At 52.5% G+C, this 26,211-nt stretch overlaps 1 protein-coding gene and 1 long non-coding RNA gene across 7 annotated transcripts in view; both read right to left on the reverse strand.

The window, feature by feature from the left end:
* Positions 1-64: 64 nt before the first annotated feature.
* LOC141581814 (uncharacterized) lies at positions 65-5,633 on the reverse strand. The gene is made up of 3 exons (XR_012514580.1): positions 2,266-5,633; positions 1,033-1,198; positions 65-373 (listed from the first exon to the last, which is right to left on the reverse strand). It is a non-coding gene; the product is annotated as an uncharacterized LOC141581814 (long non-coding RNA).
* Positions 5,634-12,781: 7,148 nt separating this feature from the next.
* Positions 12,782-26,211, reverse strand: part of VPS53 (VPS53 subunit of GARP complex) — a 176,595-nt gene continuing 163,165 nt past the window's right edge. For 4 of the 6 annotated variants that reach the window (XM_003929324.4, XM_074388329.1, XM_074388330.1 and 1 more), the window contains 3 exons: positions 24,632-24,769; positions 23,111-23,215; positions 20,344-22,627 (listed from right to left, as the gene is read on the reverse strand). In XM_003929324.4, coding sequence (XP_003929373.1) covers positions 22,457-22,627; positions 23,111-23,215; positions 24,632-24,769 — 414 coding nt within the window. In that variant the 3' untranslated portion in view covers positions 20,344-22,456. Of the gene's footprint in view, positions 12,977-20,343; positions 22,628-23,110; positions 23,216-24,631; positions 24,770-26,211 lie in introns of those variants that run through there. The other 2 variants (XR_012514579.1, XM_039476537.2) reach the window with 2 other exon arrangements.

Genomic DNA, 26,211 nt, shown 5'->3' on the forward strand with positions numbered 1-26,211 from the left:
CCCGCCCCTCCGGCTCGGCCCCGCCCGCCGCCCCGCCCCCTCCGGCTCCGCCCCGGCCCCGGCCCCGCCGTCACCGGTGGGCGAGAAAGACCCCCAGCCCGGCCTGGCCACCCCACCCGCTACAGGTGGACGCGGGGACCCGCTCGCGCCGGGGCCCTGGGGGCGCGTTGATCCCTTGCCCTGTCCCAGCGGGACCCAGGAGGCGCTAACAGCTTCAGACCTGGCGGTTAGGGGGCGGGGGGAGCAGGAGCCTGCGGAGGTGCAGAGGCCCGGGGAGCCCGCGAAGCAACAACTGGAAATTATTAATCGTTAATGCGCTTCATATGGCCGCAGCCGCCTGTTGGCTCAGCAGGGCGGATTCTGGCGCTCATGCCTGTCCCGGAGGAAGGGGGCCTTCGCGAGTCCTCAGGGGGCTCCGCAGGCCCCGGTCACCCCCTGGCCTGGGCGCTCAGCTGGACACCCTGCGGCTGGCTCGGACCCCGCCTCCAGTGGACAAGTGGACACGCCTACAGTGTCCTCCTGCACGTGGACAAGCCAGCAGGTTGACCGTGGGCTGCATGTAGGGCCACGGGCCGCCCAGCAGGGCCACAGCTTTTCACTCACTGGCCAACCACGCTGCCACCCCCGCCCCCAGGAGAATCCCTTCTGAAAAAGAGACAGGATTTCTCCCCTCCCCTTCGGTCTGACCACGAAGCCTCATTCCCAGTGGGAACTCTCCTCCGTAGCTGTGGGTGTAGGGCTGTAGGTTTTCTCACAGATCTGCGAGGTCTGCAGCAAGTGCAGGGAGTCCCCACTCCCACCCGCCACCCTCCCCAGGGGTTCTGATGGCATAAGCTGAGGGCCTGGAGCTGGAGCCTCACTCAGACCCACAGGGCAGATCCGAGGAGGCCGAAAGCCCTGGACGTCCCTGGCTGAGACAGTGGAAGCCCAGTCCACATTCTCACAAAGATAAGGGATATCTGTCCTGCTTAAATTCAGAGACTCAGAGCAGTTAGATCTTAGAGACTGGCTGGCAAAGTTCCGTCCTCTTACCTCCCTTGCTGTCACTTTTATATAAGGAACCAGGGATTTCACTTGTCCCAAGTCACACAGGTGATCCAAGACAGCTTGCTGCAAACAGAAAGCCAGCATCATCCCTCCACGAAGGAAAAACCTGGCACCTGCCTGTGTGCTGGGAGGTGGTTCATTCATTCAGGGCCTGCGGGATAGATGACAAAATCTGTAACGCACAGTCCTGGTTAAACCGTCCGTGCAAGTGTTACCAGGAAGGGGTCCCGACCCAGACCCCGAAAGGATTCTTGGATCTCTAGCAAGAAAGAATTCAGGGCAAATCCATAAAGTGAAAGCAAGTTTCTTAGGAAGGTAAAGGAAGAAAAGAATGGTTAATAGATCCAGCAGCCCGGAGGAGTGTTATTTATGCCTCCCCTTTTTAGAGCATAGAGGGTAACTTCCTGACACTGCCATGGCATTTGTAACTGTCACAGCGCTGTGGGAATGTAGCAGTGAGGATGAACAGAGGTCACTCTCATTTCCATCTTGGTTTTGGTGGCTTTTAGCCAGCTTCTTTACTGTCAAACTACAATGAGGAGGGAGCCAGGCACAGTGGCTCGCACCTATAATCCCAGCACTTCAGGAGGCCGAGGCAGGTGGATCACTTCAGGTCAGGAGTTCAAGACCAGCCTGGCCAATGTGGTAAAACTCTGTCTCTACTAAAAATATAAAAATAAGCCAGGCATGGTGGCACACACCCGTAGTCCCAGCTACTCGGGAGGCTGAGACAGGAGAATCACTTGAACCTGGGAGGTGGAGGTTGTAGTGAGCAGATCTCCAGCCACTGTACTCCAGCATGAGCAACAAGAGAGAGACTATCTCAAAAAATATATACACATAATAAGGAGGGACGTCAGGTTTGTCCACTCTTGTCCAGCCTGTCCGACTGGGGGCCACATGGTGCCGAGGGGAACCCAGAGAGCACCTGTGGCTTGGCCAAGGCACCTCCTTGAACTCAGCATTTCAGCCTGCCCGAGCCCTTCTGGGTGGGAGGGACGGCGATGCTCTCCTGTCCCTCTGTAAGAACCGTGCAGCTCAGACCCTGGAAGCCAGGACTGCATCCACAGTCCTCAACAGTGAGTTCACACAGCTCATCTACTTTGGATTTTCTGAACAGCCTTGCTCCTGGGCCCATCCTGCATCTTATCTGGATGTTTCCCAAAGGAAACTGCTTAAAGAAACTGAAATCAAATCCTGGGAAAGGGCCCATTCTACCTTTGCCAGCTGTGAAGACAGGACTTGTCTTGAATGACAGCTAAGGTGCACGTAGAAAGCAGGGGTGAGTCGGGAGGAAGGAGCAGGCCCCAAGGAGACCGGAGGCTTGAGCCAGGCAGGCCTCTTCTCAAAGCTGTCCCTCCAGAGCGGGGCGCCAGCCCCCCACCCCCGCCTGGGTCCCAGAGATGCAGTGTCCTCAGAGCACTTGGCTTCTGGCTGGAGGCCTCTCCCCACGGGGTCTGAGAAACAAACAGTGCCACACAAGGAATGTCAATCCCACAGCTTTGTCTTTTCTGCACTAAATGAAGCCGATGCCCAAACGGGAGGTAAGCCAGACCAGAACAGCGCAGGCCTCCACACTGCTGCTGCACGTTCTTCAGTTAGAAGAACAGCCTGTCTTCAGTCGGACATCGGATCAAACATGCAGGCCCCACGTGCTGGCTGCACCCCATGCCTGTCTTCAGTGAGCCCCACCAGACGGTAGATTAAAGAAACACCCGCGTCCCTGAGTGCTGGCTGTGCTCAGGTCTTGGGTTGTTCTGTGGCTCAGGATGTGTGGATTTGCTGTTGAACAAATTGGTCCTCTCTCTCTTTCATAGGCACCCCTGTCAACCAAAATGCTTTTTAAAAAATAGAACTTTACGGCTGGGCACGGTGGCTCATGCCTGTCATTTCAGAACTTTGGGACTGCTTGACCTCAGGAGTTTGAAACCAGCCTGGACCATACAGTGAGTCCTCATCTCGACGTTTTTTTGTTTTTGTTTTTGTTTTGTTTTTAAATAGAGACAGGGTCTTGCTCTGTCATACAGGCTGGAGTGCAGTGGCGCGATCATAGCTCACTGCAGCCTTGAACTCCTGGGCTCAAGCAAGCCTCCCACTTCTGCCTCCTGAGACGCTGAGGCCACTGGAGCTGTAAAGTTCTACTCTTGTGACCTATAATTTGTTTGTATTTTTATTGCTCTATTTTCATAATTTATAATTTTAACATTTATTTCTATTTTTGTGGAGACAGGGTCTTACCATCTTGAGTAGGCTGGTCTTCACCTCCTGGGCTCAAGCCATCCTCCCACCTCAGCCTCCCAAAGTGCTGGGATTACAGGTGTGAACTACCATGCCCAGCCATCTACAAACATTTTTTAAAAATTAGCTTGTCGACCATGTACAGTGGCTCACGCCTGTAATCCCAGAACTTTGGAAGGCCGAGGCAGGTGGATCACAAGGTCAGGTGATTGAGACCATTCTGGCCAACATGGTGAAACCCTGTCTCTACAAAAATACAAAAAAATTAGGCATGGTGGCACCCGCCTGTAGTCCCAGCTACTCAGGAAGCTGAGGCAGGGGAATCGCTTAAACCTGGGTGGCGGTGGATGCCGTGAGCTGAAATCATGCCACTGCACTATAGCCTGGGCAACAAAGCAAGACTCCATCTCAAAAAAAAAAAAATTTAGCCTGTCATCTGGTCACGGTGGGTCACTCCTGTAATCCCAGCACTTTAGGAGGCTGAGGTGGGCAGATCACGAGGTCAGGAGCTTGAGATCATCCTGGCCAACCTGTTAAAACCTGTCTCTAAGAAAGCACAAAAGATTAGCTGGGTGCGGTGGTGTGCGCCTGTAGTCCCAGCTACTCGGGAGGCTGAGGCAGGGGAATTGCTTGAACTCAGGAGGTAGAGGTTGCAGTGAGCTGAGATCACGCCATTGCACTCCAGTCTGGCGACAGGGAAAGACTCTTGTCTCAAAAAAAAAAAAAAAAAAAAAATTAGCCTGTCATGGTGGCATGTACTGCAGTCTCAAGTACTCCGGAGGCTGAGGTGGGAGAATCACTTGAGCCCAGGTCAAGGCTGCAGTGAACTGTGGCCATGCCACCGCACTTCAGTCTGGGCAGGAGAGTGAGACCTGTCCTAAAAAAGTTTTTAACAAAGAGCTTTTTTGTACCTTATTTTAGATTAAGGTTACAGTTTTCAAAGAGCATTGAAAGGGACCTGTCGTATTCAGTAAAGCAGTACGCTGAATTAAAAAGACACAGTCGGACACAACGAAGCCTGTTTGGGTATCTGCACATGTGCTGACGAATACCCCTGAGCCCCTGGGCCCCGAAAACACGGACTGAGACAGACAGGGGCAAAGGGCTGCCAGAGTTCTTGCTTTCAGGGCAGTGGGTCTGAAGGAACAGCCTTGCTTGTTTGTTTGGGTTTTTGTTTCTTTTCTGAGATGGCATCTCACTATGTTGCCCAGGCTGGAGTAAAGTGGTGTGATCTTAGCTCACTGCAACCTCCACCTCCCGTGTTCAAGTGATTCTCTCACCTCAGCCTCCCGAGTAGCTGAGATTACAAGCGCCCACCACCATCATGCCCGGCTACTTTTTGTATTTTTAGTGGAGACAGGTTTTCACCATGTTGGCCAGGCTGGTCTCCAACACCTGACCTCAGGTGATCCGCCTGCTCTGGCCTCCCAGAGTGCTGGGATTGTAGGTGTGAGTCACCGCGCCTGGCTGGCTTCTTTCCAGATCTCTCAGTTGGGAGACCACCAGTTTGTTGGAGACATGGGGTCTGGCCAAGCCCAGATGAGGACACAAACCCAGATGGCAAGTGCAGCTGGCATCAGTCAGCCCAGCGTGCCCTGTGTGGGCATCCTCTGATGCCAGTGAAAGGTGGCTCCACTCTGGAGGCCTCCTCTTTGTGAGCTAAGAGCTGATTCTCCAAATGCTCCCTAGTTCCACAGAAAAGGACCTTCCTTGACTTCTGCAAAATAAAATCCGGATGGGATTTTGCAAAGAGCCGGGCACATGGCCTCCTTGGAACGGCACCAATGCATGTGTGCTCCTGGCCCTGTTATGCGTATTCACACTGGATGAGGACTTGCGGGCCAGAAAAGCAGCCGTTGGTGAGTAACTGAAGGGACGACCCTTGGCTCCTGGGCTGAGAGAAGGTGCTAGAAGGTGTGCTGTCAACATCTCTGGGAGCGAATGTTGGCCCGTGTGGCCACACTCCACAGGCAGGTGCGGGTCTCCACGGTACTTTAGGACACCCTGAGGGTTCAGGTCTGCGGGGGCTGCCTGGGAAGGGATGGAGACCGGGGCCTTTGGAGGCAGCCGGTTTGCTCCACACAATGACAGGTGACCAGCTGTGCCCTTCCCGGGAGCCGCAGGGCTTAACTCGTCCCTCTCCCAGCCCCAGTTCAGTGCAGAATACACGCAGGCTGGAGGCAGCTGTGGTTTCCAGCCCGCTACTTGCTGTGGACATTTACAAGTTTTGAAGAAACGTCTTTTGGTTTTGAGTCTTTACTGAGAATCAGCCAGGAGTGGGGAAGAACTTGGGGTGAGGGGAGGGTCTTCTCTCTTCCCTGGTCACATCAGCCTGAGTCACCTGGGGCTGCGTGGATGCCTCTTCCCCCACTCCCCTGTAGGACTCCCACCCCGCCCCCAACCGCTGACAAGTACTTCTTGGAAGTCCCCAAAGGTGCCTTCACATGCTCATGAATAAACCTGGTCACACACATGGAATGCCTGCTGTTAGTTTTCTTTTCTCTTTCTAGACCTCCCTGCCTGGCCTCTGGTTCTGCTAAAGTGTGTGACAGTGGACCTCCATCAGCCTCCAGTAGGGTGCCCTGCTGAGAGCGTCAGCCCCTCGCCAGGCAGCGCACAGAGCCCTGGCACTGCAGCCAGTGCTGGTGGTAGGGGAGGCCCCTGCAGCTCACAGGCGTAGGCTGTGGTTATTCTGCTGCAAAGTGCCTCTCGCCCCTCCAGGTTACAAGGGCGGGGGGGTCCCGAAGCACCGTGGCTTCCTTTATGTCTGCATTCTGCTGTAGGAGTCAAACTTGAGCCCTGCAGGCCTAGACCAAGACACAGAGATTGATTTTTAAAAACACCCCTTGGAGGGCCGGGTGTAGTGGCTCACGCCTGGCATCCCAGCACTTTGGGAGGCTGAGGCGGAAGAATCACCTGAGATCAGGAGTCTGAGACCAGCCTGGCCAACACAGTGAAACCCTGTCTCTAGTGAACATACAAAAGTTAGCCTGGCATGGTGGCACATGCCTGTAGTCCCAGCTACTCGGGAGGCTGAGGCAGGAGGATTGCTTGAGCTCAGGGGAGACCAGCGTAGACAACACAGTGAAACACCATCCCTACAAATAATACAAAAGCTAGCCTGGTATGCTGGAGAGTGTCTGTAATCCCAGCTGCTCAGGAGGCTGAGGTGGGAGGATCGCTGGAGGCTGGGAGGTGGAGGCTACAGTGAACCAAGATCGCACCTGTGCACTCCAGCCTAGATGGCAGAGAGAAACCTGTCTCAAAAAAAAGAAAGAAAATAAGACACAGGAAAAGAGAGAGAGACAGAGAGAAAGGCAGGCAAAGAGGGGAGGAGAGCTTGGCCCAGGCAGGAGGCACCGCACACCAGGCGTGGGAGCTCTGCCGTCCCCCTGGCTCATCACTGAGGAGCAGACCATGTGTTCTCTGTACCAAATACCACCTGCTTCCTGGTCAACCTCAGGAGCTCTTTGATGGCTGCACACAGACCACCTGCCTGTGCCTGCCTAATCCGTCGGAATAAAGGCAGGCTGGAATCCAGGCGTATTTCCTTGAGTTCACCGAACACTCTTGGGTTGGACCGGAAAGGAACCCTCATGGCAGAGCTTGTGAGGTCATCTTTTAGCCCCGACTTAGCTTTCCTGGGTAGAGAGCACTGCAGACTTGGCCAGGGCCCCAAGCTCAGTCCCTTCTGGGGCCCATCAGCTCCATTCCTGGACACGCAGGCTGCGAAGCTGCTTCGTGGGTGATGAGGGCAGGTGGGAGTGGGTGGCGGGCTCAGTCCTGCAGTGCTCCTGGCGGGAAACGCCATGCCAGGCACACAGGTGCGAGCTCGTGGGCCTCCTTTCACACCGCAATGGGTATTGTTTGTTGACTATATACCCTGGCAGAAAAAAGTTTAACTTGGCCGGGCGCGGTGGCTCACGCCTGTAATCCCAGCACTTTGGGAGGCCGAGGCGGGTGGATCACGAGGTCAAGAGATCGAGACCATCCTGGTCAACATGGTGAAACCCCGTCTCTACTAAAAATACAAAAAACTAGCTGGGCATGGTGGCACGTGCCTGTAATCCCAGCTACTCAGGAGGCTGAGGCAGGAGAATTGCCTGAACCCAGGAGGCGGAGGTTGCGGTGAGCCGAGATCGCGCCATTGCACTCCAGCCTGGGTAACAAGAGCGAAACTCCGTCTCAAAAAAAAAAAAAAAAAAAAAAAAAAAAAGTCTAACTTGTTTTTAGTTTTTAAAAATGAGCTCGCTTCAGCTCCCAGACCCCCAGTTTCTCTCAAGATTGAAAGACTGTCTTCTAGCTCTGTGGCTTCTTATCTTCTGGATGATGACTCCGTGGCTCTGACTTCCTCTCCTTCCTGTTTGCCTGGGGGCACCTGGGAGGCTCATCAAGCATCATGGCGGCAAGGCTGTGAGGCTGGTGGTGAGGGCCCAGCCATGGTCACCTCCCTACCTCCCTGGCCTCTACTGAGGTCCATCTTGTTCTGCTTGGCCATAAAGGCAGGGTGGAATGCAGGCATGTTTCCTTGAGTTCACCGAACACTCTTGGGTCGCACCGGAAAGGAACCCTCATGGCAGAGCTTGTGAGGTCATCTTTTCCCTCTGCTCTTGTTCTGTGAGACAGAGTCTCCGTGGCCCAGGCTGGACTGAAACGGTGCCATCTTAGCTCACTGCAGCCTCTGCCTCCCGGATTCAAGAAATTCTCCTGTCTCAGCCTCCAGAGTAGCTGGGATTACAAGCGCCCACCACCAGGCCCAGCTAAGTTTTGTATTTTTAGTAGAGATGAGGTTTCACCCTGTTGCCCAGGCTGGTCTCTAACTCCTAATCTCAGGTGATCTGTTCACCTCAGCCTCCCAGTGTTGGGATTACAGACATGAACCACCACGCCTGGCCATTCCCAGCAATTTAATTTAATTTTGAGACAGAGTCTTGCTCTGTCACCCAAGCTGGAGTACCGTGGCATGATCTCAGCTCACTGCAACAAGTGATTCTCCTGTCTCAGCCTCCCAAGTAGCTGGTATTACAGATGTACACCATCACACCCGGCTAATTTTTGTATTTTTAGTAGAGACAGGGTTTTGTCATGTTGGCTGGGCTGGTCTTGAACTCCCGACCTCAGGTAATCCACCTGCCTCGGCCTGCCACAGTGCTGGGACAACGGGAGTGAGCCACCGTACCTGGCCGCACTCTCTGCTCTGGTGTCCACTGCATTCTGGTTGTCCTAAATCAAGGTCTCTTCCAAGGTGCTGGTCCTTTTGCTACTCCTGGGAGCCTGGGAGCTCTTAGCAGCCATCACCCGCCCATGATGGGGTGGGAGGGACTCTGTGTGGTACACAGAAGCCTCCACCTTAGGCCTCTCTGGCTGGTAGCACCCTCAGGCCGTTCTCTGCCTCCTGGTGCCTTACTGAACACGAGAGCTTCTCTATGGGGGCTTTAGTCTCCAGGGTAATTGCTGGAAGCTAGGCAGTGGCTTCTTCTCAAATGGATGGGGGTTCCCCTCCTACTGGGGCTCAGCCCAGTGTGCTGGACTCCAGCTTTCTTCTTGGGGACCCACCTGTCTTTAAGCCACTCTGGCTTTTGTCACCTGCAGGGCAAAATCCACTTTCTTTTGCAATGGAAACAAATGTTGGTGTCCAGATGCCTCTTCCCCATGATGAGTGTGGATTGTGTGCAAAATCCTCTAGGATTCTGGTTCTTAACATTTAAAGGCACACTTTCAGAATAAAACCAAATGAAAACAGCATTCCAACATTCTTGCATGGATAGCATGGATTCCAAGACTTTTGTCTGTACTGCAGAATTACAGAGGTCTGTACAAGAATTCAAGGTACTCTCCAGATCAGGCGTCCTCAAACTATGGCCTGCGGGCCACATGCGGCCCCCTGAGGCCATTTATCTGGCCCCTGGCCGCTGTTCAGGAAGGGGCACCTCTTTCATTGCTGGTCAGTGAGAGGAGCACAGTATGTGGTGTCCTTCCAACGGTCTGAGGGACAGTGAACTGGCCCCCTGTGTAAAAAGTTTGGGGACGCCTGCTCCAGATGCTGTCTGCACCTGAGCACAGTGCATAGCAGACGCTCCCCTGCTGCTGCAGAAAGGGGCAAAGAACGTAAAACAACCACTTAACAGCAAAACGTGACCTTGCTACCTGCACAAAGGATGCTCGCTGGTGTCCGGAGCAAACCCACACATCGCGAGGGAGGGAGGCACGAGGGCTTCACTCAACAGACCTTGCACACGAACACTTTCTTGCAAGACACAGTTGGGTCACAGCTGGTCTTGTGCAATGAAAACCAGAGGGGAACTTCTTACTGGGTTTCTACAGATAGAGACGAAAACTGCATCCTCCATCTCAGGAAGCAGGAACACACCAGGGGTGAGTAAGACTGTGCACTAGGCCCCACACACCGCCCACGGGAGCGTGCACAAACTGCAGCAGGCTTTCTGGCAAGAGCTAGCAATATACATACATGTCTTTTAATCAGATTTCTCTTCTTTTTTGAAATGGGGCCTCCCTCTGTCACCCAGTCTGGGGTGCAGCGGTGCAGTCACAGCTCACTGCAGACTTGACATCCCGGGGTTCAAGGGATCCTCCCGCATTAGCCTCTCAAGTAGCTGGGACTACAGGAGCGCGCCACCATACCCGGGTAATTTTTTGTAGGGACAGGGTTTCACCATGTTGCCCAGGTCAGTCTCAAACTCCTGGGCTCAAGTGATCTGCTTGCCTTGGTCTTCCAAAGTGCTGGGATTATAGGGGTGAACCACTATCCCTGGCCTTAATCATTTCAAGTGGAAATGTAACCCTTTTAGGATAATGTCCGACAAAAATGTGAGTACAAGCAAAGACATTTACAGAAATATTTTCACAGATGATGCAATCCTAACAGCCAAAAGAACTAAACACAGCCTGTTGGCTCTATTGCTAGAAGACTGGCTCTCTCAGTCTGTTCACACTGCTGTAATAAAATGCCATGGACAAATTTATAGAGCTGTCAGTTACAGTTGTGGAGGCTGCAAGTCCACACCGACTAATTAATAAATAATAGAGTTGTCCCTCTGGAAGTTCAAGACGAGGTGTGACACTCAGTGCCCAGTGAGGGCTGCTCTTTGTTCCAAGATGGCGCCACGTTGCTTGTTAACACAGCAGAAGGCAGAAAGCCATCAGGAGTCAATGAGCTCCCCTGCTTCTTTCTTATAAGGTCATAACTCCGTTCGTGAGTGCTCCTCCTTCATGACTGAATCACTTCCTAAAAGCCCCGCTTCTTAATACTATCACACTGGGGATTCAGTTTCAACACAAGAATTTTGGAAAGACATACACATTCAAACCATAGCACTACTGAAATAAACAATGGGGCTGGGCACGGTGGCTCATGCCTGTCATCCCAGCACTTTGGGAAGCTGAGGTGGGCAGATCATTTGGGGTTGGGAGTTTGAGACCATCTTGGCCTGCATGGTGAAACCCCATCTCTTCTAAAAATACAAAAATTAGCCTGGTGTGGTGGTGGACACCTGCAATCCTGGCTACTCAGGAGGCTGAGGAGGAGAATCGCTTGAACCTGGAGGACAGAGGTTGTAGTGAGCCAAGATTGCACCACTGCACTCCAGCCTGGGCGACAAAGCGAGACTATCTTGAAAAAAAAAAAAAAAAAAAAAAAGAAAAGAAAATGATGGCGTAGCTGAGCTATAAAACACCGCACAGCCTCTAAAAAGAATGAGTAGATGTCCACGTGGCCAGGGAAAGGCCAAGATGCACAGGCAGCCTCTGCACCTGCCAGTTTTGCAGCTACAGATTCAACCAAATGCGGCTGAAAAGACAGAATTCCCAGGGTGCTGAGGAGTCAATAGCCACATTTTTGCATCTAAGGGTTCCACAGGCAGACTCGGGCTCTGGGACCTGAGCACCCAGGATTTTGTTATCTGGCAGGTGTGGGGAGGTCCTGGAGCCAACCCCCCGTGGATGCTGAGGGACAAGGGTATTGTTAAGCTGTAGAAAAATATGCTTCAGATTGATTTTTTTTTTTTTTTTTTTTTTTGGCAAAGTGTCCCCTTCCTCTTCCCCCATAAAGACACAGATAAATTTTCAAAGGAGAGTAGGGCTTTTGATATATTTACATATAGGGTTTTTTTTTGTTTTGTTTTGTTTTTGAGACAGTCTCCCTCTGCCGCCCAAGCTGGAGTACAGTGGCACGATCTTAGCTCACTGCAACCTCCACCTCCCACATTCAAGCGAATCTTCTGCCTCAGCCTCCCGAGTAGCTGGGATTACAGGCACGTGCCACCATGCCCGGCTAATTTTGTATTTTTAGTAGAGACGGGTTTTTGCCATGTTGGCCAGGCTGATCTCAAACTCTGGACCTCAGGTGATCTGCCCACCTTGGCCTCCCAAAGTGCTGGGATTACAGGGGTGAGCCACTGCACCTGGTCCAGTGTACTTTACAAATGAGTATTACTATTGCGGTATTTTTCAGGGTAAACAGCAGCACAGGGCACACTCTGAGGTATCCGTGTCCTCGGTTTTGGGAGGAGACAGGCTGGAGCCAGGCTCTTTTCCGCTCCTTCTGAGAAACCCTCGGGAAAGAAGCATTCAGCAGGCCCGCCGGGAGACCAGGGAGCATTGGTGTCCACACACTGAGACCCACCTTGCATGGTGGCTTCCTGGGACTTCCATTCTTCACTTGTTGGGGCAAGATTTTCTTACGATTTCTGTGCTGTTGTCTGTGTGATCATCAAGAAAACATTTTATATAAACTAACTATATATTGGCTGACAGCGAGAGTTATTAGGGGTGACTAAGCTGTTGAGACTGAGGCCCTGGGAAAGGAAGGTGGCCCCATTTAGAAATGGGAAAATCAGTGGGGTGCTGTGGCTCACACCTGTTATCCCAGCACTTGGGAGGTTGAGGTGGGAGGACTGCTTGAGTGCAGGGCTTTGAGACCAGCCTGGGCAACAGAATAAGACCCTGTCTCAAAAATAAATAAATAAATAAATAAAAAAGAAAGAAAAGTTGGGGATTTGGTAAGGAAGCCGAGCTTACTCAAGATGGTGCATATTTAAGGTAAAGACGGGAGTAGCTGGAAGACATGAGCTAAGGGTTAGGGAGGGTGCTCCGAAAGTGTGGCTGGAGTTTGCATCTGTGATGGCAGTGAGTCCCCTGAAGGCCACTGGCATGAAATAGGGGGCCAAGACCTTAAGACCTGGCCACTGTCAAGGCTCAGAAGGAAAGGGGTGCTGGTGAAGGGGACCAAGAGGTCCCAGAGCCAGTAAAGCAAGGAGGTGTTGAAGGGGTTAGGGGAGAATCCCAGGGGAGAGGACTCACCCACAGATGCCCTCCACTTACGATGGGCTACATCCCAATAACCCCACTGTAAGCAGACAAATTGTTAAATCACAACCTCATGCAACATACCTAACCTGCCCTGTGTCCACCTTAAATGGACACAGGGCAGGTTAGGGCTAATAGCTTAGCCCACCTTAAACGTGCTCAGGACACTTACATGAGACTGCAGTCGCAGCACTGTGTAGCCGAGGTTGATTTTTCAAGGAAGTGTTGACTAGCTCATATGATTCAGCGTATCTGTTTCTATTAAAGGTGAAAACGCTGGCTGTGTGGGTGCACAGACCACGTCTCACTTCTGCACCACCATGAAGTAAACAAATCGTTAGGGAGAACCATCATTCACCGGGACCACCTGCACGCAGAGAATGATGGCTGTGAGCTGAGCTCCAGGAAAGTGTTTGAGATGGAAGCTGACTCGCTAAGTGGGAAGGCATGCGAGGATGGGGGCCGTGGACTCCCTGCAAAGTGGTAATAAAGTCAACAGGCTGAGGGGGCAGTGGGATCAGGAAAAGCAGGGGGACCCCTGTTCACTTCTGCAAGTGGAGGGTGCAGGTGGGGCGAAGGACAGCCCCAGGGCTGGACAGCTCGGGAGAGTGGCGTGGCAAGTTGTGAGCCGGGTACTGAGCAGCAGGTACCCATGTGGCAGAGCTTCTGCCACTCCTCTTCCATGGCAGGAGTAAGCCAGTGATTGAAACTCTCCAGATCTCAGTATCCCATCTACAAACAGAGGGACTATGACAGAGCCCCCAACAAGTGAACAAACATGCCACCCAATCCTGATGCTCTAATTCCAACCTCTATGCTCCAGGCCCACTACAGTGGTACCCAGCAAATGCCCATACACTGATCGCTATGGAGGGAGGGCAGGAGGGAGGGCCCTGAAGCAGCCAGGGTCCCCGACCCAGCACTTCCTTCTCTGTTGATCGGCCATGGAGTGGCTGCTGGAGCCCGAGGCAGCAGGAGTACTTGTCATTTGTTTCAAGTCCTGAAAAGGTGGGGGAGGATGGCCTACATGGTCATGGGGGGGAGTCTCAAGTACAAGATCTGGGGCTTTGGGGAGGACCAGGTCCTTTCAGGTGCTGCCCACCTCCCTCTGACCAGCCCCTCCTCCACTCCATTACGCCGTTTTGTTCTTAGAACACGGGTGCCTTGCCGGGCACGGTGGCTCACGCCTGTAATCCCAGCACTTTGGGAGGCCGAGGCGGGTGGATCACGAGGTCAAGAGATCGAGACCATCCTGGTCAACATGGTGAAACCCCGTCTCTACTAAAGAAACAAAAAATTAGCTAGGCATGGTGGCGCGTGCCTGTAATCCCAGCTACTCAGGAGGCTGAAGCATGAGAATTGCCTGAACCCAGGAGGCGGAGGTTGCAGTGAGCCAAGACCATGCCATTGCACTCCAGTCTGGGTAACAAGAGTGAAACTCCATCTCAAAAAAAAAAAAAAAAAAAAAAAAAAGAACACGGGTGCCTTGCACCAGGGGTTACTCAGAGGCCCCTCAGATGTTCTTTCCAAAGGCCACGGGGCCTCAGCTCCACTGTGCCCCACAGGCTGACAGGTCCAGCATCTGAAATCCAAAATCTAAAATGCTCCAAAATCCAAAACATTTTGAATGCTGACACGACACTCAAAGGAACTGCTCACTGACGCACTCTGGACTTGGGATTCTCCGATTAGGAAGGCCGAACTGGTATGTATATAATACACATATTCCAAATTCCAAAACACTTCTGGGCCCAGGTGTTTCAGGCAAGGGTTACTCAACCTGTATTTGCACAGAATTTGGGAGACAGTTCAGGCGCTGCTGTTGAAGGGATGGCCACCTACAAGTGAAACAGGCTCTTTCCTGCACTCGGTGACAGCGCCAAGCCTCCCTCCCCTCTAAGGGCAGAGAAACAACCAGCAGCGAGTGTCAAGGAGGCAGCAGCTTCCAGATGGACACCTGCAGAACCCTGAGATCGTCTGCGATGTTTGGTGGCGTGAGAACCTCTGCACTTAGTGTCAGTTCTACAAGCTAAACATCAAAAATGGTAAGACCACAACACACATCCTGGGCAGATACGAGACGGTGGAAGCCCTGGCGTGCAGTGCCCTCTTGCTGCCGTGGAGACATGAGAGACACAGCCTCGTGCCACCTGTTTAACTGAAGAGTCTCTACCACTTGAAGAAGGGCTGTTTCAAACCAAACCAAACCGATATTATTTGCAAATTCTTGGCTGGATTAAATCATGAGTTCTCTATTCTGTGCAACCGAGCAAAACACACAAGTAAACTGGATGCTGAGGTTGACATACATACATTTTCATCCACAATCTTGGTTTGAAATGCTTCCTATTTACTGGAATTGTTTCAATGCTGTTACTGATTTCCTTAGAAAAATATTTGACCTCATAACATATAAAGTACTTCCATTTATTTTGTATAGTGGGACTCCAGTGGAAATTTCTGTCCCATACATTTGAAAACCACTGGTGAAGGGCATGGATGCTGGGACCAAGGCTGGAGCCAAATTCTGGTTGGCCCCATCCATACCGGCCATATTTCCCTGGGCCCGTTCCTCACCCCCCTCAGCCTCCAAGTCCCATCCACTAAACAGAACTAAACTGAGCAGGGATTTGCTCTGATGAGACATCAGCACGCAGTTACCTTCCCACTCCCACCAACATGTACAGAAAGCACTCAATCACCCAGACTCTCCCGTGACCAAAAGTGCTATATGCAGGCCAGACGGCAGCCAGGCTGTGCCGCCAAGGCCCAAGGCTGCCCTGACTGGGACCTTCCTCCCTTCAGCACCTCCTCAACTTCTGAGCTAGCCAGCTCCTGAAGGGCAGTGTGAGGTTGTGACAGGCACAGGTATGAGGCTGTGGGGGGACTCTGTGTGAGTAAACAGATGTCTTCTCTACACAGCAGTTGGTATTTTTCCCATCTGCCTGCCTCTTCAGTGGCTGCTCCGGTCGGTCCATGCAGTGCTTGACTTCACGAAGCACCCTGTGGAATGTGGTCTCTCTGGTGGCCGAGATCGGCCTTCATTTTCCATCAGCACAAAGCACACACATGGAAGCTGCGAGGATTTCTTGCCTCCGTTTCACTTGAGACCCCTGAATGCGGCAGCCCACTCTGCAAATACCTTTCTTGGCCATGTGAGTAGAGGGAAGTTTGTTGAGAAGCGGTTCTTAGTTTCCAACTTGTTGAAAAATTACCCAAAACAGAAGGAGGCAACAGAGTCGTGCGAATTCCATGTGATGGCTGAGCACTCACAGAGCCTTGATGAAGTGGGAAGGTTCCCAGGGGCGAGGCGCTGGCTAACATCTCGTATCGCCCCAGGTCCTCTGAGTCAACACCCCAAAGGGGACTGAGAGAGCCAGAGATCACAGGGATTGGCTGGCCTTGGGAAACGTCTAACCGTCCTTGAAACACTGCAAAGTAACCCCATTAGCCTGTGAGACTCAGGCTTCCCAGTTATAACTGCCCATCCCAAGTGAATGTTGCTTAGTTTTTTGGGCATCATAGCAAAAAAAAAAAAACAAAAAAAACAAAAAAAACAAAGGTAAGAATAAGTAAAAGAAAAGGCAGGCAGGCAAGAATGTTTGTCCCTGTTGGGAGAAGAGCCTGGTCTGTGGACACCAGACACCATACCCAAAGACGTTTCTGGCACGGCGCCTTCGGCAACCTTTGCAGTTTTCATTCAGAGGAAACGTGCCCTATTTTCCACAACAGGCAGCCTCGCCATCAGCCCCAGGAGGAAGGAAGCTCTCTCCAGCATCTGCAGGTTTATCCCAAAATGCTACAGAAACAGCAGCTGCCAGGGGAAGGGAATACGGCTCCGTCTTTTAAAACTCTCATGTAAGCTGAGTATCGCAGTCATGATCTAAAAAGGCAAAGACCAGATACGCTGAGCCCGCTGCAGAAGCAGCCTGCACATGGCCAGAGTATGTCACCACTCAGCCATGTTTAACACAAGCCAGGCCAGTCGGGGTGGCCACAGGCTCCTGCAAGTGGCCATGAACACACTTCACACTGCCCGGGGCCCGCAGAACAAATGCATATAACCTGGTCTTATGTGCCCCGCACAGCCAACATCCATGAAAATCCCTTTCACCAGTACTGAGAACTGATGCCCGCCCAGCACCTTGGTGCCGGCCCAGATCCAGACCGCAGATCAGGTCTTCTGCAGAGGCCTCCAATCCCAGGCTACTTTCACTGCAAACGGACACAGCCCTCACGTCCCACAGATCCACGCCTCGCCGGCCTCTTCCCACCTGTAGATGCAGGTGAGAAAGAGAGCTGGCAGGCAATGCCCTTCCAGGTGGGCTACAGGGAGTGTTTCCTTTCTCATTAGGTGGAGCCCTTGGCTTCCCTAATAAAGTGGGAGCTGTTGAAAACGTAACGGAAACAAGGGAACGATCCTGAAGCCAGAGTGATGAAAGTGCCACGGTGGATCTTCCACTGCTGAAGGGAACTTTGGAATTCCCAAAGAGTGTTCACTGCAAAACGCCCATCCAGCTATGAAGGAAACAGAACTGACCACGTGCAGGAGAGACATCGCTCACCAGTCACTGGAAAAGCAGGCTGTGGTTGCAACGGTAAGGATGGAGAAGGAAACATTTAGAGGATAGAAATTCACAGTGCGAGAAGGGTTCCAGGTCAGCAGCAGATGCGACACACGTCCCAGGGGCTTCACCACGACCGGACAGGCAGGCCAGGGCTGGGCCGGCAACGTTCCGCTCCGGCTCGGCGCCTCCTCAGACTGTCCGGGAAGGGGCCCATCCTCCAGGGAGAAGGGCAGCCGCTGGGAGGCCAGGGTCACGGGCTCGATAATTCTTTCCTAGAGTCTGCTCTGTTTTCTGTCAGCAGTAAGGAAATACATTGAGCAAATGATATCCAGTCAGGCTTTAATTAACTGCAGCCTTCTGCACTCCACCACGCAAGGAGAAATCACTTCCAGATGGGGAAAATGAAAGCTATTTACACAAAAAAGCAATCCCTTTATTTTAAGGAAATTTATCTCTCCCAAAGGTGTAGAACTCTGAGGTTCCAAAAGGCTATTCTGGGAATTCTTATTTAACAGATAAAATGCAACCGTACTCTTCACGTAGGCCAGCGTTTCACATGCCCATGTTTCTAAGGCTATTTCATTTTTAGGAATCTGACTTGGAGTAGACAAGAGTGTGAAACACTTGCCGTCACCCTCAAGCAGGCAGGTTATTCCAAGTGCTCTTCAGCATGTCCTCTGACCTTCCGCAAACAGGGAACCAGGTCTCCTCATCCAATGGCAGTTCAGGAAGGCTCGGTGTGCTGTCCCCGGCTCCAGGCAGCAGCCTCAGACCTGCCCCATCGCTCTGTGTGCCCCGTAACTATCTCGCTGGTCTCGGCTTGTCTGCTCTAAGGAGCAACCCTAGACATGAGAAACCAGGCATGCTTCTCGGGTGGGCAGAGTCCTGGGTGCTGGTTCTTTGTTCCGGAGAGAGGCAGGAGTGGTGCTAGTTAGCGCCGACCCTGAGCTGGATTTGAAGACCGCAACACCTTGCCCTCCGCAGCTCCTCTTTCACGGTCAGTCCACACAGAATGTTCTCCAGCCTGCGCACCTCTCACCTAGCTATCAGAGAGGTCTCCGTAAGAAGAGCACAGTGAATGCTTTACTGATAATACAAATGACCAAAGTGACTTCAAAGTTGCTTGTTTTTTCATTCTTTTTGTTTGTTTTGTTTTGTTTTGTTTTGTTTTTTGAGGCAGAGTTTTGCTCTTGTTACCCAGGCTGGAGTGCAATGGTGCAATCTCCGCTCACTGCAACCTCTGCCTCCTGGGTTCAGGCAAGTCTACTGCCTCAGCCTCCTGAGTAGCTGGGATTACAGGCATGCGCCACCATGCCCAGCTAATTTTTTGTATTTTTAGTAGAGACGGGGTTTCACCATGTTGACCAGGATGGTCTTGATCTCTTGACCTCGTGATCCACCAGCCTCGGCCTCCCAAAGTGCTGGGATTACAGGCTTGAGCCACCGTGCCCGGCCAGCTGCTGCTTTTATCCAGGGGTGTTCCTTTTATTATTAGTATTTGCTATTATTTTTTGAGATGGAGTCTTGCTCTGTCACCCAGGCTGGAGTAGAATGGCATGATCTCAGCTCACTGCAACTTCTGCCTCCTGGGTTCAGGCGATTCACCTGCCTCAGCCTCCCAAGCACTGGGACTACAGGCACCCGCCACACCACACCCAGCTAATTTCTGTATTTTTAGTAGAGATGGGGTTTCACCAGGTTGGCCAGGCTGGTCTCGAACTCTTGACCTTGTGATCCGCCCGCCTCAGCCTCCCAAAGTGCTGGGATGACAGGCGTGAGCCACCGTGCCCAGCCACATTTGTACTTTTTTAAAGGCCCAGAGTGGTTCTGATGCGCAACCCCAGTAGGGAACGCAGCATCTTTACACAGCCCTCCATCCCATCAAGGAGACATTTAACATAACTCCTACCGACATCTGTGGGCTCCCTGGGGATTACTAACAATGCCGTAAATCAAGAAAGCAGCTTCCCTGCCTGTGACCACCAATGGTGAAACACAGCAGCTTGACATCTCAATGCTGTGACAGGTGTCCGGAAAATGACTCCTCACCAACCAGCCAAAAAGAGGAGTGGGGATCTGTGAACACACACCAGGAGTGACAAGAACCAGGTGCTGCAGTCCCTGGCTTCCCAGCACTCCCAGGTTGAGGACAGACAGCTGAACTGGCTGTGCCATCTGGAGATGGGCCCACCGCCCCTTTTTGACTACACAGCTCAGGATGCACAATCTCACCAGAGCAACCCCAGGGGCTGGGAGGCATCTACTGGGCTTCCGGGGACTCTCCCGAACCCCTCCCCGCCCTTCCTGGGCTTCCCTGGAGCTCTCCTGACCCCCTCCCTGCCCTTCCTGGGCTTCCTGGGAGCTCTCCTGACCCCCTCCCTGCCCTTCCTGGGCTTCCCGGGAGCTCTCCTGACTCCCTCCCACCCTTGTCTTCTTTGGAATCTTCCTAATAGACCTTAGCTAAAGGCTGCACCTCCTTGACCACTCGTTGTCTTCTCCCTGTTCTCGAATTTGAGACACTCGATGCACAAGTCATACCGACTAGCAGGGAAGCCTGGAAGCTGAGGAAGAAATGAGGCTCAGGATCAGAGCTGGACGCCATCGGGAGAAAGGCCGGCAGAGACACAGGGCACAAAGCAGGCAGTCGTATCAGGAACCAAGGTGGGAACGAGGAAATCAGGTTTCGAGGCCAGTTTCCAAACCTTAACGTTTCCTGCTGTATAGCTGTTACAAGTTTTATGGATTCTCAGGAAATTCCCTCTCCTGAAAACTTTCTGAGACAGAGTCTCGCTCTGCTGCCCAGGCTGGAGTGCAGTGGTGTGATCTCGGCTCACTGCAACCTCCACCTCCCAGATTCAAGCGATTCTCCTGCCTCAGCTTCCCCAGTAGCTGGGATTACAGGTATGCGCCACCATACCTGACTAATTTTTGTCTTTTTAGTAGAGACGAGGTTTTACCCAGATGGCTAGACTGGTCTCAAACTCCTGACCTCAGGTGATCCACCCACCTCATCCTCCCAAAGTGCTGGGATTCTAGGCGTGGGCCACTGTGTCTGGCCAACTTTTTATATTTTTGGTTTCACCATGTTGCCCAGGCTGGTCTCAAACTCCTGAGCTCAAGCAATCTGCCTACCTCAGCCTCCCAAGCAGTTGAGACTACAGGTAGATGCCACCACGCCTTGCAAATTTTTATTTTTGTAGACATCTCAATGTTGCCCAGGCTGGTCTTGAACTCCCTGGCTCAAGTGATCCTCCTGCCTTGGCCTCCCAAAGTGTTGGGGCTACCAGTGCGAGCCGCTGTGCCTGGCAAGGTACCATTCTTGAACAGAAGCGGCAGGAACAACAGCAGTTTGGCCGTAGCTGTCGTCATGGCTAACTGAGGCGTGGTTTTAGGGGAGCCGAGGGCATCAGGGGCTGCCTGCTCTCCGCATGCAGGAGGACACCAGAGGCCAGAAGACCTGCCACAGAGGGCCCAAGGGGACAGGAAGGGCAGGTGGGGGCAGCTGCCTTTCAGGCCAGGCCAGGCTCTCAGCCTGGTGTGTAAGGTCAACATTCTGTTCCTGAGGCATCCCGAGCCCCCGGCTCCTTCTCATCACACAGGAACAGGTCACTGGGACCCTGCACCACCACCCTTGCTATTTCAGACGACGTTGGAAAGTACTGTGGACCTGAAGATGAGCGGGCAGAAAGGGACTCGAGGGTACGGGCTTCCTGGATGTTCCCACGGCTTCATCTGATGAGAAAGCCTAGGAAACGTTTTCCAAGCAAACTTCCTGGTCTCACTTCCTTAAAAGCCAGGAGCAGAGTGGGAGTGAAGAAATGAAGGAAAGGGCTGGGAGCAGTGGCTCACACCTGTAATCCCAGCACTTTGGGAGCCTGAGAAGGGTGGACCACTTGAGGCCAGGCGTTCAAAACCAGCCTGGCCAACATGGTGAAACCCATCTCTACTAAAAACACAAAAAATAAGCCAGATGTGGTGGCAGGTGCCTGTAGTCCCAGCGACTAGGGAGCCTGAGGCAGGAGAATCACTTGAGCCCGGGGAGGCAGAGGTTGCAGTGAGCTGAGATCACGCCACTGCACTCCAGCCTGGGCAACAGTGAGACTGCATCTCAAAAAAAACAAAAACAAACAAACAAAAAAACAAAAAAAGAAATGGAGGAAGAATCTGCTCACACAACCTGGCAAGTGTGCCAGTCTGAGCCCTCTGTCAGATCTGGGTCTGCCTATACCCTGGTCAGGAGCCCCAGGGCAGACAGGACACCTGCTTGAAGGCCTGGCGCATGTGACCTTCCCAGTAACAGACAGAGGACACCTCTCCTTTGGAGACGACTGAGAAATGGGGGAACACAGGGATAACTTAGTCAAGTAAGGTCTTAACAAGTACCAGAAACAAAATATGGGCCAGGAAACTGGGATTTCCATGGGAATATGCCTGCTTCCACTGCCTCCATAAAGAACCTGTAATCTGCCACTCTGGCCGTAGGGACAAACCCAGAGATAGGAGAGGAAACTCAGCTCTGGCTGAAGGGGAAACCTCAAACAGCCATGGAAGGAGGGAAGGAGGGAGGGAGAGAGGGAGGGAGGGAGAAAGGGAGAGAAGGAGAGGAGGGGGGGAGGGAGGGAGAGAACGAAGCGGGGAGGGAGGGAGAGGAGGAGAGGGGAAGTAAGGGAGAGGGAGAGGAAGAGGGGGAGGGAGGGAGGGAAGGGGAGGAGGAGGGAGGGAGAAAAGGAGGTGGGAAGGAGGGAGAGGAGGAGGAGGGAGGGAGAAAAGGAGGTGGGGAGGAGGGAGAGGAGGAGGAGGAGGGAGGGAGAAAAGGAGGTGGGAAGGAGGGAGAGGAGGAGCGGGGAGGGAGGGAGAGAGGAAAGGAGGGAGGGGTGAGATCCCGGCTTCCTCATTCAAGTTGCCTGGATGGGGAGGTGCATGGTGGATCCAGTGTCAGAGGGTATGACAGCCCTGCTGACGCTACATGAGTCAACGGCAATTCTGCTAGTCAGGGGCAGCTCAGGGACGGCAAGTGAACCCCAGGGACCTTCCCCTGCTGCTGCCTCTGCTTCAGAAACCAGAGATCATCTAAATGGCCTTCTCAGAACCCAGCCCTTACTCAGCATCTCCGATGAGGGCAGGAAGTAAGACAGGGCATGGGAGAGACTCAGTAACAACCCAGATGTCCCAGAAAGCCTGGAGACTGAGGATACGAGTGTCCCAGGGAGCACAGGAGACGTCAGGGGCTTCCAGGGAACGTGGTGCTAAGGGGCTGGCCAGGAGCAAAGTGCCCTGTGCTACAGTCTCTTTTTAATGAGTTTCTCAAGTTTGCGGATGCGAGACGATTCCTGCTCTGGCGTTGGCGCCATAAGGGACAGGGAGCTGGCGCTTTCTGTCCCCGAGGGCGGCGCAGGGAGCCGCTGGCGCAGGAGTTCCAGCATGCTGCTCTGCTCGCTCCTCTTCAGCCCCTGGGGTTGAGAGAAAGGAGAACTGTCAGGCAGGCTGGGCCAGAACGGGCCACGGGGAGAGCGCAGCATTGGGTATAGGGGTCAGCAGAGACTGCAGACAGCAGAGTCACTCCAGGCTGAGGATGACTGCTTTCCTCAGAGAATTAATTGCCAGCCCTGGGTAGTATTCTGGGAAGAAAACAGGGGAAGAAAGGGCCATGGAAGAGAAAGAAGGGGCTGAGAGAGAAGGGCAGGTCCAGGAGGTGGGGGAGGAAACCCTCCTGTCCTCATCCTCTGCCCGCCTCCATTGCGCAGGGGCCTATCAATCCTTGAGAGCACACGCCCACAACCACCTCCTCCAAAGGCTTCTCCGAATCCGGTTAGCTCCGTGGAGCCAGGCAAAGCATTTTGAGAAAACCCCCCAAGAACCTATATCCCACCCCCAGTTAAGAACCAAGTGTGAGGAGGATGGCAAGCGTGGACAAACCCGAGGCGTGCAGTCACCTTCATGTCCAGGATCTTCTGGAAGGTTTCCGTGTTGCAGTCTGTGAGGAGTTTGATGTAGTTGTCGACGAACACCACCAGCGGTTCATGAGGGGCCATCACCACCTGCCAGGAGGAGATGGGCAGGCCCGTGAGGAAAGCTCACAGCAGCGCAGGGCTCACCCTCACTGCCTGCTGAGCGCAAAATGCATCCTGTGAGGTCTCCTTCTCATCTTCACACTCAACTAGAGCAGTGTGTCCTCAATTTGCTGAATCCCAAATATCACCTGCACGGCTTTGTAAAGCACGGGTTCCTGAGCCCTTCCTTTAAATAGTCTAATTCAGCAGCCCTGGTGGGGCCCCAGGTGACTGTCTAAACATCGGGACCCTTTGGGAAACACTGCGTGAGAGGGTCTCTTGTTAGACGTTTCACAGGTACACGGTACCCATTCCTTCTGCCCCGAAGTACTATTACTTCTGAGAAATGGGTGGCAAAAGGCACTGGTATAAGTGGATTTCTGCAAAAACAAAAATGCCAAAGCTGCCTCACTTTTCTGAAGACTTAAAATCTGGACTTGGTGTAACTATTAATTGAAAGTATCAGTTAACACACAAAGGAAAGGAAGGGCACGGCAATTCTCACACCCGTTTCCATTTGGCTCTGGAATGCAGTATCTGACTTTCTTCCTGCATTCCCCAGACTGCCCCAAAGCGTGGCCAGTGGTTCACTCAGGAATCCTCTGCAGAGAACTCCCGGACCGCACGCTCTCCTCCACAGCCAGTAACGAGCAGCGGAGGGAAATGAACAGGCTGCTTCCCATGTCCTCAGGCCACAGCTCCAGGTTCAGGCAGGGTCGTCACCCGTCCCAGGTGTCTGAGGCCCTGCCGTCTCTGAGTCATCTGGCTTAGGAATAGCCTGAAGAGCCTAGAGGCCCTGGGCTTTTCAGACACATCACGACAGGCCCATTTGTTCTCCAGCCCTCATCCCCGCTCTCCCAAATGGTGGAAATCAGAGGCAGATGCTCAGGGTTCAGACCTTCATCACCCGAAGTACAATCCTTTGTTAAATAGGGCTTTAACAAATCCATTTGCCAATGAGATTCAGTTACTACAACATCTGTTCAGAGTTCATGTAAAGTGGAGACAGAGCAGAGAAAGCCAAGAAGGCTGATGTGGAAGGGAGTAACTGAGACCTGGGCCTGGAATTCCTGCTGAGCAGCAGAGATATCTGACCTGACTGACTCACAGCGACAACTCCACCGAACTTTCAAGCTTGGCCACATCCAATTATAAGAGAATCCCATGACAACAAAAAATTCATCTGTCAGGAGGAATTACTGACCCCCAATATCTACCCACAGACTTTCAACAACATCTGATGAGGCCAAAAATTCAGTCCAGCCCAAGAATGTGGACCTGCTTTGAGGGTGCTGGAGACAGGACCTACCCTGTGCCTTCAAAACTAAAGCTTCTTGGAAACAGAGATGAAATAAACAACCGACCCCTTTACACAGAATCCCCGAGAAAGGCACAAGCCGTCACCTTGAGGATCATCTCCGCCCGGGTCATGCCTTTGACAACGATCTTAGTGTAGCTGGCGGGCGCCTTCCTCACCACCTGCGAGCCGATGGAGGGGAGATCAAGCAGGACCATCTTCAGGGAGTGGGTGTCCAACAGCAGCTGTGGAGCAAGGCAGAGTGTGACCAGCCCCTTCCAGCCACCCAGCACTGAGCGGACCCATGCCCAGGAGTAACATTTTTCTGATTATGTGCATAATACATTCTCGTTGCAGAAAACTTGGGAAATAAACAGAAATATATTTTAAAAAGTTATGTATAATTCCCATCACCTACAAAAAACAAGAAGCCAGCTTATGTGTATTTAAGTAAAAAATACGTAACAATAACCTGGCGGCCAGGAGCAGCGCCTCACGCCTGTGATCCCAGCACTTTAGGAAGGCCCAGGCAGCAGGCTCTGTAGGGCTAGAGGTTTGAGGCCACCCTGGGCAACATGGAAAAACACAAAAATCATCCAGGCGTGGTGGTGCACACCTGTGGTCTCAGCTACTGGGGTGGACTGAGGTGGAAGGGTCACTTAAGCCTGGGAGGCTGAGGCTGCAGTGAGTCAAGATGGTGCCACTGCACTCTCCAGCCTGGGTGACAGAGTGAGACCCTGTTTCAAAACTAAACCACAACCCGTGCCACAAAACTAAGTCAGAATTGAGAATCCTGGAGAGAGATCCAAGATGGCTGATCACTAGCAGCTCGGGATTGTAGCTCGCACTGAAAACGCAAAGAACGAGAGGACGCCACACCTTCACATGAATTCTTGTTGCTCACGCACCAGGAGATTCCCAGCGGAGGAGCTCCACGGGTCGCCAGCGCGACTCTTGTGACCGGTGAGGCGGTTTTGCCGGCGCCTCGGAGCGTCGGTTCTTGGTGCAGAGTCAGAAAAGCACCATCAATCTTAACGCCGCTGATTTGGTCGGCGCAGTGGGTTGCTCAGATTTCGGCGCTGAGAATCAGTAAGTTGGACGACCACTCAGAAACCCAAGTACAAAGACGGTAATTATAAAGACCACAGATGGATAAATCTACAACGAAGGGAAGAAAACAGCCAAAAAAGGCTGAGACTACCCAAGATCAGAACGCCTCTCCCTCAGCAGGGGATCCCAGTTCCTCATCAGCAACGAAACAAGGCTTGATGGAGAACGAGTGGGTTCCAATTACAGAAGCAGGCTTCAAAACGTGGATAATAAGAAACTTCTGTGAATTAAAAGAACTTGTTCAAACACAATCTAAAGAAACTAAGAACTTTGAAAAAAGGTTTGACGAAATGTCAACAAGAATACACAATTTAGAGAGGAAAATAAGTGAATTGATGGAACTGAAAAACACAATACGAGAACTACGTGAAGTATGCACAAGTTTTAACAGCCGAATTGATCAAGCAGAAGAAAGGATATCAGAGGTCGAAGACCAACTCAATGAAATAAAACAAGACGACAAGATTAGAGAAAAAAGGATAAAAAGGAATGAGCAAAGTCTCCAAGAAATATGGGACTATGTGAAAAGACCTAGTCTACGCTTGATAGGTGTACCTGAATGTGACGAAGAGAATGA

Source organism: Saimiri boliviensis, chromosome 17 (genome assembly GCF_048565385.1).
Source record: "Saimiri boliviensis isolate mSaiBol1 chromosome 17, mSaiBol1.pri, whole genome shotgun sequence".
Lineage (NCBI taxonomy): Eukaryota > Metazoa > Chordata > Mammalia > Primates > Cebidae > Saimiri > Saimiri boliviensis.